The sequence below is a fragment of the Pygocentrus nattereri genome, chromosome 22, assembly GCF_015220715.1.
Source record: "Pygocentrus nattereri isolate fPygNat1 chromosome 22, fPygNat1.pri, whole genome shotgun sequence".
In the NCBI taxonomy this organism is placed as follows: Eukaryota; Metazoa; Chordata; class Actinopteri; order Characiformes; family Serrasalmidae; genus Pygocentrus; species Pygocentrus nattereri.
The window spans coordinates 5,237,190-5,250,910 of NC_051232.1; the positions used below are offsets into that span (position 1 = coordinate 5,237,190).

At 37.4% G+C, this 13,721-nt stretch overlaps 1 protein-coding gene across 2 annotated transcripts in view; it reads right to left on the bottom strand.

Moving 5' to 3' along the window:
- dlc1 (DLC1 Rho GTPase activating protein) overlaps positions 1–13,721 on the bottom strand; it is a 178,613-nt gene that overhangs the window by 80,673 nt on the left and 84,219 nt on the right. The window contains exon 1 of one of the 2 annotated variants that reach the window (XM_017720803.2): positions 12,648–12,914. The exons of the other annotated variant lie outside the window; for it this stretch is intronic. Within the exon in view, the coding sequence (XP_017576292.1) occupies positions 12,648–12,765 (118 nt within the window). The 5' untranslated portion in view covers positions 12,766–12,914. Of the gene's footprint in view, positions 1–12,647; positions 12,915–13,721 lie in introns of those variants that run through there. 2 annotated transcript variants of the gene reach the window in all.

Below are 13,721 nucleotides of genomic sequence, written 5' to 3' on the forward strand. Positions count from 1 at the left end.
ACACACACACAAACACACACACACACACACACACACACACACACACACACACACACACACACACACACAATATCTACAGCCCCGTTTCCAAAACCGTTGGGATGCTGTGCCGCATGTAAATGTTGAAACTGAGAAATTTAATTGTTTTTTGAAAAATATCTGCCCATTTTAAATTTGATGCCAACAACATGTTCCAAAAGCAGTTGGGACGGGGGCCTGTCTACTGCTGTGTTTCCTCACCTCTTCTTTTAACAGCACTCTGTAAGCATTTGGGAACTGAGGAGACACTGCTGGAGTTTAGTTGTTTTCCTGTTCTTGTTTGATACAGGATTTCAGCTGCTCAATAGTTCGGGAATGTGATTTGACATTGTCTTACTGAAATAATCAAGGGCTTCATGGAAAAGACGTCAACTGAATTGCAGCATATGTTGTCAAAACATGTCAATTTTATTCAGCATTATTGGTGCCTTCACAGATGTGCACCTCGCCCATGCCTGAGTGGTGAGTGGTCTTTAGCCCGGAGGACAGTGTCCATGATTTCCAAAAAGAATTTCAAATGTTCATTTGTCAGACCACAGGACACTTTTCCACTTCCCCCCCAGTCCATTTTCAATGACCTCAGGCCCAGAGAAGGTGGCAGCATTTCTGGGTTCTGTTAAGGCACAATTTCTTCTTTGCATTTTAGAGTTTTAACTTGCATTTGCTGGTGCCGTGAAAAACTGTGTTCACAGACAGTGGTTTTCGGAAGTGTTCCTCAGCCCACGGAGTGATTTCCTCTACAGAACTGTTTCTGTTTTAAATGCAGTGCCCTCTAAGAGCCCAAAGATCATGGCCAGCAGATAATGACTTTTGGCCTTGTCCCTTGCATGCAGAGATTTCTCCAGATTCTCTGAATCTTTTAATGTTATTATGTACTGTGGATGACAAAATCCCAAAGTTCTTTGCTGTTTCATGTTGAGAAACGTTATTCTTGAATTGTTGCACTATTTGATCATGCAGTGGTGAACCCTTCTCATCTTTACTTCTGAAGGACTCCATGTTGACAAAGAAACAACCAAATCAATTCTTGACCAAATCAAGCCTCACCCCCTTACTCCAAGACAACCCAGATAAGCAAGCTGAAGCTGTTATTCTGGACACATTATGACAAGAGGACAACCAGCAACAAGACAAATGAACAAGACATTAAGAAGCCTGAAGACCCACAGAGAAGACAGGACATTCTGGAGGAACACCTCAACCCAACACTTTACTTTTTGAGTTTTACAAATTGAAACGTGGAGCTTTAGTGAAAACCACACACTGTGCTAACTGAAGCCCTGGCATCCCACCGCTTTCCTAACCGAGGGGTTTTAATTCTCAAACATTTTCTTTGTGCTGACAAAACACATTGCTTACAGTAACCAGGCATAAATGTGGTGAAAACCTCAGAAGATTCTCATATAATTGCACCCACTCATTAAAAGATTTGATGTTAATTACTGTAATTACTTTTTACGACTGTTTCTTTCCAAACATGCATGAAGCTTAGACTTTGATGAAGAAGAATATGGAGTGATTCATCGTTTATGTGTGTGTGTGTGTGTGTGTGTGTGTGTGTGTATGTGTGTGTGAATGTAGCAGGTGGACGATGGCCTTGAGTCCTTCAGGCTGGATCAAAACAGCAGCAACGTTCCACTGAATTTAACAACACAATCCTAATGTAACTGAGAGTGAGAGCAAAAGGGAGAAAGTGAAAAACCGAATGAAACTAAAGGAAGTTCAACCCTTTAAACATCTGGCTGAAGACTTATTATTCAGTATTTATTACAAATTATTCAGTACCAATTATCAATAATCAATTAGGAAATTTTCACTAACTAATATAAATGATTATGAAATATTCTGTAGCTACTATAAATTATTCAGTAACTACACTAAATGATTAACTATCCATTTTTCAGTAACTTCTATAATAATAAACTATGAAATATTCAATAACTACTATAACGTATTTAGTAAATCCAGCAAATTACCAACTAGAAAAAAAAATATATATTCATAACTACTATAAATTAACTAGGAACTATTCAGAGACTCCTATAAATGATCAACTGTTAAATATTCAGCATCTCCTATCAATTATCATCTATAAATGATCCAGTAACTGCTATTAATTGCTGACTTGTGTGACAATCTGATGTAGTTTTAGATACAATTTATTCAGAAATATAGAAAATAAATTATAGATATCTCCAAAATGACAACTTTAGAGGAAAAGAAAAAACTTACTTTAAAGCATGTCACTGATCCAGTAACTGCTATTAATTGTAGACTTGTGTGACAATCTGATGTAGTTTTAGATACAATTTATCCAGAAATATAGAAAATAAATTGTATAAAATATAATTATATAAAATTAATATGACTAGTATATCAGTGCTCTCTGAACAAAACCCCCATCTCTGAAAAATTCTCCCTTTTTTATGTTTTTCAGTTTTAGACCTAATATGAAAATGCCTGTTGATGATGAACTAATCCAAAGAAACAGCCCAATATTACTTGGAAAAATGTCTGGTTCTATTGACTTACATTAAAAATAAAGTAAGTTTTTTTTTTTGAGGTTTTGTTCCGACTACAGCGATATATTATTCAGTATATACCATGAATTGTTCAGCATCTGCTTTGAATAGTATCTAGTATGAATTATTTACTTATCTTATCTTATTATTATCAACTTTAATTTACTTAGTAACTACCATAAAATTCAGTATCTATTATGAATTTTTCAGCAACTGCTATTAATTATTTAGTATCTACTTAGAATGATTCAGTATGTACTATAAATTATTCAGTGTTTCCTATAGATTATTCAGTAACTACTATAAATTATAAAGTAACTGCTCCGTATTATCAAGTAACATTTATGAAATATTCAGCAACTACCATATTTTTCAATTTTTCATCTGTTATGAATTATTCAATATCTACCATAAACAATAGCATCTGCAATGAAGAATTCAGTAACTACTAAGAATTATTAGTATCAACTATGACTTAGTACTATGAATTATTGAGTAACTAATAGACATTTTTCAGTGTCTACTATAAATTATTAAGTAACTATTATTAACTATTTAGTAACTTCTACTGAACTACTAAATATTATTTCAGTAGATAATTTCCGTACTTTTACTAGAAAGGTTTTCTCATAGTAGTTTCTGTTTCTGCTGCTGCTAGTGCTTGTAGTTAGCATTCTAACACTTTCCCCAATACAGTCACAATAAAACATTTAGAACTGAATTGAACTGAGAAATATTAGCCATGATAGCTAGTTGCGCACTCTCTTAACACTCTCTACACACTAACAGCTGTTTCAACTCACCACGCAACCTACTGTGTGAACTATAACGTGAACTACTGAACTATTGTATACTGGACATTAGTCAATATATTGATGTTGAAGTAAATGTATATTTTCAATGAACAATATATACTGAATGAATAATATATATTTAATATAAGCAAATGGAAACAGCATTGAGCATGAGCAAATATTAAGAATATTCTTTCAAAATATTGAAAATACCTTATATGTTATGTAGTATGTAAACATCGTGGAAGGTTCGACACATATTGTTCACTCAGTCCATACAGTGCTGCAATAACAGTTGTTTTTGTGATGTCATAGAAAGTAACATATCTGCCCGTTTTTGCTGAAGTTGCAAGCAGTATTTCAGCACAATTCAGCCAATTTTTTTTTTACCCGTCATTAAGGCTCAGCAACAAAAGCAGCCTGCGGAATTCTAAGGAATGAAGAAAGTGTGGAAAACTATCATGTAGAAATCACTTTTGGTGCATAAAAGCACTCAAATTGCCACAAATGGACCTTAGAGAAAGAAAATGTAGAGTACGGCCCTTTCAAACTTCATCAAATGCACCAATTAGCCCACTAATTACTCCCCGACCCCCAGGCCTAAAAATAAAGCAGCTTTCTCATTGTTTTAGATTATGCAAACTTGACCCTGCTGGCCAGTGTTCCTCGACATAATCTCACAGCCCCAGCTGGAACACAGCGTGAAGCTATTTCATAAGATCTGCTAGAGGCTCCATTAGCCTAGGAAAGCTGCTTTCAGGTTACATAACTGCATTAGCAGGTTAGCGCTAACATTGCTAAGCACACGGCGGCCTTCTCCTGTTTGTGTGGGACAAACAGGCCAATCTGCACCTGCAGCCCTGACCTATGACCCTCAAAAGGAATCGGAGCTCTGCTCAGGAGGTGGCCTGCTGAGAGCGGCTAAAGCTAGCATGCTAGTATGTCGACTCCAAACAAAACGAATGATATTTTTGTACAGTCTGTTTATTTAGAAGTAACTAGATAATTAAATGGTTTCCATTTTCAAATGCATATTTTAGTCACCCACACTTCACCTCCTGTTTTCTACCCTTCTATGATATCTTTGGTACACGGTACATCAATTGGAAGAGAACAGATGATGCTTACAACACATCATAAGCAGAATTCCTATTAACTATTAAATATCCAAATACTTCTATAAATTATGAACTATAAAATATTCAATAACTACTTTAATTACCTATTATAAAATATTCAGTTACTACTACAACTTATTTAGTAACTATTAGAAATTATGAACTACAAAATATCCAGTAACTCATGCCCAGAAAGAGCACCACAGATGCAATTTTTGCGTTGAGAGTGTTGGCGGAGAAGTACAGAGAAGGTCAGAAGGAGCTGCATTGTGTCTTTGTGGATCTAGAGAAGGCATATGATAGGGTGCCAAGACAGGAACAGTGGTACTGTATGAGGAAGTCAGGTGTAGCTGAAAAGTATGTTAGGGTGGTGCAGGACATGTATGAGGATAGTGAGACAGTGGTGAGGTGTGCAGATGGAGTGACAAATGGTTTCAAGGTGAAGGTGGGGTTACATCAGGGATCAGCTTTGAGCCCCTTCTTGTTTGCAATGGTGATGGACAGGTTGACAGATGAGGCCAGGCAGGAGGCTCCATGGACCATGATGTTTGCAGATGACATTGTAATCTGTGGTGAGAGTAGAGAGCAGGTGGAAGAGAATCTGGAGAGGTGGAGGTTTGCACTGGAGAGGAGAGGAATGAAGGTCAGTAGAGACAAGACGGAATACGTGTGTGTGAATGAGAGGGAGGCAGGTGGAAAGGTGAAGATGCAAGGAGTAGAGGTCGTAAAGGTGGATGACTTCAAATATCTGGGGTCAACCATCCAGAGCAATGGACAGTGTAGAAAAGAGGTGAAGAAGAGGGTGCAGGCAGGATGGAGTGGGTGGAGACGGGTGTCAGGGCTGATGTGTGACAGAAGGATAGCAGCAAGAGTGAAAGGGAAGGTTTACAAGACAGTAGTGTGTCCTGCTATGATGTATGGTTTGGAGACTGTGGCTCTGTCTAAAAGACAGGAGGCTGAGCTGGAGGTGGCGGAGATGAAGATGCTGAGATTTTCGTTGGGAGTGACAAGGATGGACAAGATTAGAAATGAGCAGATCAGAGGGACAGTGAAGGTGGAGCAGTTTGGAGATAAAGCCAGAGAGGCCAGATTGAGATGGTTTGGACATGTGTTGAGGAGGAATAGTGGATATATTGGTCAAAGAATGTTGGAGATGGAGCTGCCGGGCAGAAGGAGAAGAGGTAGACCTCAGAGAAGGTTTATGGATGTACTGAAGGTGGACATGGAGATGGTTGGTGTGAAAGTAGAGGAGGCAGTGGATAGGGCAAGATGGAGACAGATGATCCGCTGTGGCGACCCCTAAAGGGAGCAGCCGAAAGAAGAAGAAGAAAATATTCAGTAACTATTAGAAATTATGAATTATAAAATATTCAGTAACTACTATAAATTACCTACTGTGAAATATTCAGTTACTGCTAAAACTTACTTAGTAACTATTAGAAACTATGAACTACAAAATATTCAGTAACTATTAGAAATTATGAATTATAAAATATTCAGTAACTACTATAAATTACCTACTGTGAAATATTCAGTTAATGCTAAAACTTACTTAGTAACTATTAGAAACTATGAACTACAAAATATTCAGTAACTATTAGAAATTATGAATTATAAAATATTCAGTAACTACTATAAATTACCTACTATGAAATATTCAGTTACTGCTAAAACTTACTTAGTAACTATTAGAAATTATGAACTACAAAATATTCAGTAACTACTATAAATTACCTACTGTGAAATATTCAGTTACTACTATAACTTATTTAGCCACTATTCGAAATTATGAACTACAAAATATTCAGCAACTACTATAAATTATGAACTATAAAATATTCAGTAACTACTATAAATGACCTACTGTGAAATATTCAATTATTGCTACAACTTATTTAGTAACATTTAGAAATTATGAACTACAAAATATTCAGTAAGTACTATAAATTATGAACTATAAAATATTCAGTAACTACTATAAATGATCTACTGTGAAATATTCAGTTACTACTATAATTTATTTAGCAACTATTAGAAATTATGAATTATAAAATAATCAGTAACTATTAAACATTATTCAGTAACTCCTATAAATTATGAACCATGGAATATTCAGTAGCTGCTATAAATCAGTATATTTCCATTCAATAACCACTATAAATGATCAACTACAAAATATTTAGAGAACATGTTGAAATATATTGTGATATTTTGTCATATAAATTATAAAAAAATGTATTGAAAGTCAGTGATTGAAAGGCATTGCCACATGCTAAAAATCACTGAACATTGTTTAAATGTATTGACGGATGTACGTTGAATAATAATAGAGCATAGGGAATAAATAATACCTCATATATATATATATATATATATATATATATATACTCAAACATATCGATATGTTGACATAAATTGAAGGTCAGAGAATATAGTGAAATATGTTTACATATCATTGCTGTCCAAAGAAAACCATCTCCATTTTTGTTCATTTTTATTTTTCTACACCATGTCAACACAGCAGCTGTCCTTCATAATGTGTGAAAATTTTGTGATGATTGAACAAACAGAAAACGCTCCAAAACCACTTTTTTTACATTACCTCACCTGGTAATGTCACCCTCACGAGAATATGGAATTCCAAAGCGTAGAGGTGCTGTTTCCTATTTATATTAGAATTTTGCCTAATATAATATATATTAGAAACTTTCTAGCTTGGTGATCTCTTTGATAATGCAATTTCAAAAACATTGTTAGGGAGAGTCAATGCATATACAGTCAATTACATTTGAGTGATTTCATGATTTTGCCACCATTATTGTACAACCCCCCATGTGGCATGAATGTGCAGATCTGGAAACGCTTTTTAATTCAAATAAAATAAAGCTACTCATAAAGCTTCTAAATCTTTGTTACTGGTGAACTGAATTTGAATTAGAATTTTGAAACCAAAATTGCAGATATGATTGGGAAATTTCAACTCAAACATAAAAACACATTGCCATTGTACATATTCCATTTTTCTTTGAATATTTCTACTGATACGCTTTCAAAATATTGGAGATCAGTGAATGTCCTAAAATGTATTAACATAAACAGAGTGAGGTATTGACATATATGTGATCAGAGAAATAACTCAAATGCATCGATGTATGTTAAATAAGTGAATGTACACAATATTGAAAATGACTGAATATCATAAATCTATTGACGTTTATTGAAGATCAGTGATTGGGCGATATGGCAAATGCTAACAAAACAGGGGATATAAGGAAATATACGGACATATGGCTGCTGTCCGAACAAAGCCTCGTATCTCTATTTGGGTCGTTTTTCAGGTTTTTTTTGACATAGCTTACATTGCACATTGTGTGTAAATTTCATGGTCAACAGACCAAAAGAAACGACCCAAAATTACTTGGACAAAATTCCGGTTCCTTTGTCTTACATTGAAAGTAAAGTATGTTTTTTCCTTCCCCTGTAAAATGACTATTTTGGAGATACGAGGTTTCGTTCCGACAGCAGCGACATACTGAAGATCAGAGAATGCACTGAAATACATTCACATGAGAAAGATCAGTGAACATATATTAATTTACATTTACGGCATTTGTAAATGTCCAGAGCGACTTACAATTTGATCATTTTGTTACACAGGTAGGCCAAGGCTGTGTTAGGAGTCTTGCCCAAGGACTCTTATTGGTATAGTGTAGGGTGTTTGCCCAGGTGGGGATTGAACCCCAGTCTACAGCATAGAAGGCAGAGATGTTAACCACTACACTAACCAACCATGTTAATGACCACATATTAACCACATATTAATGATCTGTAAATCCACTAAAATATAGAAGTCAGTGAATATACTATAAAATACTGCCATATTTTAAAGAGCAATGCATTTTATTGAAATACATAGGCATATTGAAATCTCTCTCTCTCTCTCTCTCTCTCTCTCTCTCTCTCTCTCTCTCTTTCCCTTCCTCCACATCTATCTGCTTGTGTTCCATAACTCAAGGACAGTTGGGGCTTGTTTACAGTGATTTGGTGCTGTTGTACTGCTGTCAAGGCCACTTAGACGAGCATGTGGACAACTCTGAAGGACAAAAATGTGTCTGAGTACACAGACACCACGAGGACACTCCGTCTGCTTGTGTTGACGGCAGCTTTCAGTGGCCTATCGGATGCTCCATTCAGCCAGTTTTGTACACCGATGTTACATAAATGACGCCATTGCCCAGGTTAGTGTGTCCTGTAGCTGTGGAAGCCTTACTGAACTCAACTGGGTGGAAAAATGACAGCATGTTTGGACAATCAAGATGGTTCCGGTAGAAACGAATGTCAAACTTATATTACTGTGAAACATTTCCAGGGAAAACAGCCGTTAAGTACAATTTATTCACGTTTCCAAAGCAGAAAATAAACTGTAGTGCTCACCTCTATTGAAGAAGACACACAGCTTATGCACACGTCCTTGTGCTTTATTGAAGGCTGCAGTTGGCCCCAGCCAAGCCGTACAATAAGCAAGACTTTGGGCTAACAGCTCGCTCTGCTCTCAGCTCATGTCTGCACTCAGCTCTGACTGACGCAACTCCTTCTGTTCTAGATCACAAACACAGCCAGCGAGCCCAAAACAAGTGTCCTTAGCAGAATAACCATGCTGTAGAACACATAGCCCAAAACTGACAATACATTTAACAGAAAAAGTGGTCTTTTGTAGTTAGTTTGTCCACTTAGTGGACAAAATAGGCCTACAGTATAATTTCTTGTAAACGTCTCTGAAGTTCAGTGGCTGAGTGCATTTTCTAAATGTGATTACAAATCAGGACATATCAATCCACCAAACCTTCCTCTGATGTCCAGTTTCAGTGATTTAGCGCAATTATTGTTTGTTTTTCTCTATTTGCTTTTCTCAGTGAGGCTTCTTGACAGCTACACATCCTTTCAGATCCATAGTGCTGAGTTGTCTTCTAACAGTGGATGTTTTCAGATCTGAGGCAAAAGGGGAGCTTGATTTTCACCTCTGTCTCAAAAATGAAAGTTTTAAGTACATTTTGTCAATAATAATAATAATAATAATAATACTTTTATTTTTATAGCACTCAAATTGCTTTACAGACAGGTGATAAAATATAGTTACACAAGAAATAATTAGTATTTAATTAGAATCAGAACAAAGAATGAAGATTAAATTACAGGATAAAGATAAACACCACAAGACATTCAGTTTTACTTAAATGTTCATTTAAGAGATACGTTTTTAGGTACTTCTATAAAGTGAACAGTGACCTGGACTGTCTAGGTTGAACTGAATTCCACAGTTTAGATGCATAAGAACTGAAAGAGACCTCTTCATGTTTTCTGTGTTTTACAGAAGACCACTATCTGCAGATCTCAGATTACGTGCCGGAACATAGACAGATGCTCTGTGATGTCAGCAGTGATTTAAGCCTATTCTGAGCTTTAAAGACTAGAAGCAGAACCTTGAAATCCATCCTGAACGATACAGGCAGCGAGTGCAGTTCTCTCAAAATGGGAGTGATATGATGTCTCTGTTTTGTTTTTGTTAGGATGCTGCTGGATTTTGTACGAGTTGTAAGGGATGTGTCGTTTTCTTAGGAAGTCCAGTAAGTAGATCATTACAGTGATCAACTCTGCTATAACAAACGTATGAACAAGTTTCTCTGCGTTGCTCTGAGAGAGAAAAGGCCAAACTTTAGTGATATTTCTTAAATGATAAAAAGTGACTTTAGTGACTGTGTTTACATGCGGGGAGTCTAAGATCACACCCAGGTTTCGTACTTGAGGTTTGGTATATGAAGCTACAGAAGCTACAAGTTTCTCAAAAATAGTTTTTCTCTGAGTTTCTGTATCAATGATCAGTATTTCAGCTTTTTCATGATTCAATTGTAGAAGATTTTGCGACATCCACTGAGAAATATCTGACACACAGCTGGTCAGTCTGTCTACAGAGTCTTAATCTTTAGAAGGAATAGAGATGTATAGCTGGGTGTCGTCAGCATAGCTATGAAAATTTATACTATGCTTCCTAATGACATCACCTAGAGGTAGCATGTACAAAGAGAAAAGCAAAGGCCCTAAGACTGAACCTTGGGGTCTCCACAAGAAATGGCGAATCATTTTGATGAATACCCAAAATATGTGATAAATTTGGTGTGGAGGAACTCCAGTGGCCTACACAGATCCCTGACCTCAACCCCAGTGAACACCTTCAGGATAAAGTAGAACATAAATTGTGAGCCACTCCTTGTCCAACATCAGTGTCTGACCTCACAAATGCACTCCCAACTGAATGAGAACAAATTCCCACAGATACACACCGCAATCTTCTGGAAAATTACACAGAAGAGTGGAGGGTGTGGACTCCATAATAATGCCCATGCTTTTTGGAATGAAATTATACTTTATACTGGCTATACGGTGAAGTAGATTGCTGTGGTTCTTAGAGATCAGTGCCAGAAGTTGTTGGATGATGACCCGGTTCAGCTGCAAATGTCAGTATTGATGGTCACACCTCCATTGAAACCAATGGTTTCAATTTTTTAAACATTAATCGATTGTGGCCTTAAGGGTTAACAGATGTTTAGTCTGAATGGTGGTTGAAGACAAGGAAAGTAAAGCATCTGGAATAGTCCATCAAAATCAAGTGTATAGACTCCATCTACCATCCTCTCTTTATAAAGAAACCAAACCCAGTGGAGAAATAAAAGTTTAATAACCGCCAGTTGTGGACCTGCATGACCTAGTTTATGAAGCTCTAGCATGTTAGTTCTCTGTCCTAGAAAGTCATGCGAGCTGAGCTCCATTAGAGATGCAGTCAGGCTCTCAAGAGGAAACAGGAGGCCTCACTGAAGTCACGAAAACCACTCCTGGTATATAGAAAGAGGATAAAGTGCCTGTTAGCTTGTGGCTTCACTTTTACTGGTTCCCAGAGATGGAGAAGGAGAAGATGGCTTCATATTTGGTTAAAAGGTTTCAAAGTATCTGTTCTAAAAGGTAGGAATCATCTTAACTTCAAATGTCCACAGATATTTAGTTCTGCAGATTATTATGTTTGACTGGGTCATACTTTTGATCATTGAGTTCAATAGTTTTGAGCTGTCCAATAATATTGCATTAGTAGAAGTTTGAGAAGATGCATGAGAGATGCATGAGAAAAACATGATGTGGCAAAGAACCACCTACTTTAGAAGGAATGGGTCATGGAGCAGGGGGTGATTTTTAAAATGGTGCTACAACAAAAACAAACCATAAGGAAACAAAGACACTTGTGGCAAAAATGTGAGCACATCTTGTTTACTGGCTACAAAATTCTTCATTGAAACTCCTGAATAGCTTCTAGAGATGGCAAAGTGGATCGAAAGCAAGTGACAAATTCCAGATAGCTAAGATAATAAAATGAGACAAAAACATGTTTAAAAAATGATTCAAATTTACAGAGAAAATGTGGCTCCTAACAATCACCTGGAAGACCTGGTAGACACCAAAACTGCCCCCATCAAATAAACAGCCCTTAAAGCTTTGATCTCTGAGAGAGAGGAGAATATCAAGCTGCTTCAGATCTGAAAACATCTACAGGTGTTTCTGTCCAACCTTCCACTGTGAGAAGACCACTCAGTGCTGTGGGTCTGAAAGGATGCGTAGCTGATCAAGAAGAACCTCACTGAGAAAAGGAGACGGACACGTCAAACAAAGAAGCTGAACAATGGACTGACCACCCTAGAGTCCAGACTTCAGCATCACTGAATGGGTTTGATTACTTCAGAAAATCATCAACCAGCTTCTGAGACTGAACTCTGGAGGCCTGTCTGCAGATTCTTTGAGGAGCTGAAAGTGAGCATCCTGAAAATAATGGAAGCTGGAATGGAGGCAAAGAGTGGGCTTAATTTAATTTATGTAGTTCTTGAGACTTTTAGTTTTCTGTTAAATAACTAATCCTCTCTGATCCCTCACTGACTTCAGCAGATGCCCGTTACTGGTTACATACATTGCAGAGATGACACAGCAGTTTCTTTCCCCCACCCATCTGCAGCATCCAGCAGGCGTCCACTCAATGACCTCCCTGATACACATACTGATCTAGTAATCTAGACCTCAGCTTTAACGCTACTGGATCAGTATATAAACATCCCAAAGTTCACCACACGGAGACTCACCGGTCAGCCTTTGGTCCAGTGTGTTTTTGTTGAGGATGCCCATCGCTCTGCAGGTGGAGTGCGTGATGTGTTGAGTGATGGCACGCTGCAGCAGCAGCCAGCGCATACGCCGCGACATCCTCTCCTCTACTGCACAGGTTACACGGTTCTAGATAGCGGTCAGGATTCCCTCTGTTCCGTTCCGTTCTCTTTTTCCTGGTTCTTCTGTGTGTGTTTCTCTCCCGTACTGCAGCGGAGCATCAGGGAGTCACCACTGCAGCGCTGCAGAGTGTGTGCGTGTGCGCGTGTGTGAGCACTCAGGCCTAAGTGCATCTGCAAAGTGAATACTCCAGAAAGCAATGTAACTGTTACTAATGCTCTCTCGCTCACTTTCTCTCTCTCTCTCTCTCTCTCTCTCTCTCTCTCTCTCTTTTTATTCAATTCAGATTTCAGATTAGCTTCATGGAAATGGCTACATTCTCATCAGAGTCGGTATTCAAGATGGTTAGATCATTCGATAGCATTTGATATACAAAGCTCTATGCAAAAGATTGAACACCCCCTGGTCTAATGACGTTTTGCTGATTTTTAAGTGAAAAGTACCTAAACGCCACATTTTTATGCAAATTTTAGTGCACAGTTAAATATAAAATGTGCCAAAACTTTTGCACAGGCCACATTTTCTGTTTTATTTTCCTCCAATGTAAACATTGACTCAACCTGAGTCCGACGTCGTGGATAAAAAATGATGTCGAGCCTCACCGAACTCGGATTGGGTAGCAGGGATTGCTCTATGTGAAAAGTGGGTGTTATTTATTTCTTTATTTATTTTAAAGCTAAAACTTGTCCTGTGAACACTTTACCCCCTAATTTGGGTCAAAATGTAAACATTGATGCATTCATGCTACAAGTAAGCTAACTAAAAGAATGTTCTCTGTGGAGGATGTGTTCTTGTTTTTACTCAGTAAATCAACAAAGTGTGTAATTTGACCAAAACTTTTACACAGATTTCTGAAGTCATATTTTAGCTGGCAGCATACCCCAAAAAAAACCCCCAAGTCTAAGCCAGGGGTCTAAATGGACATGCGATTGAAT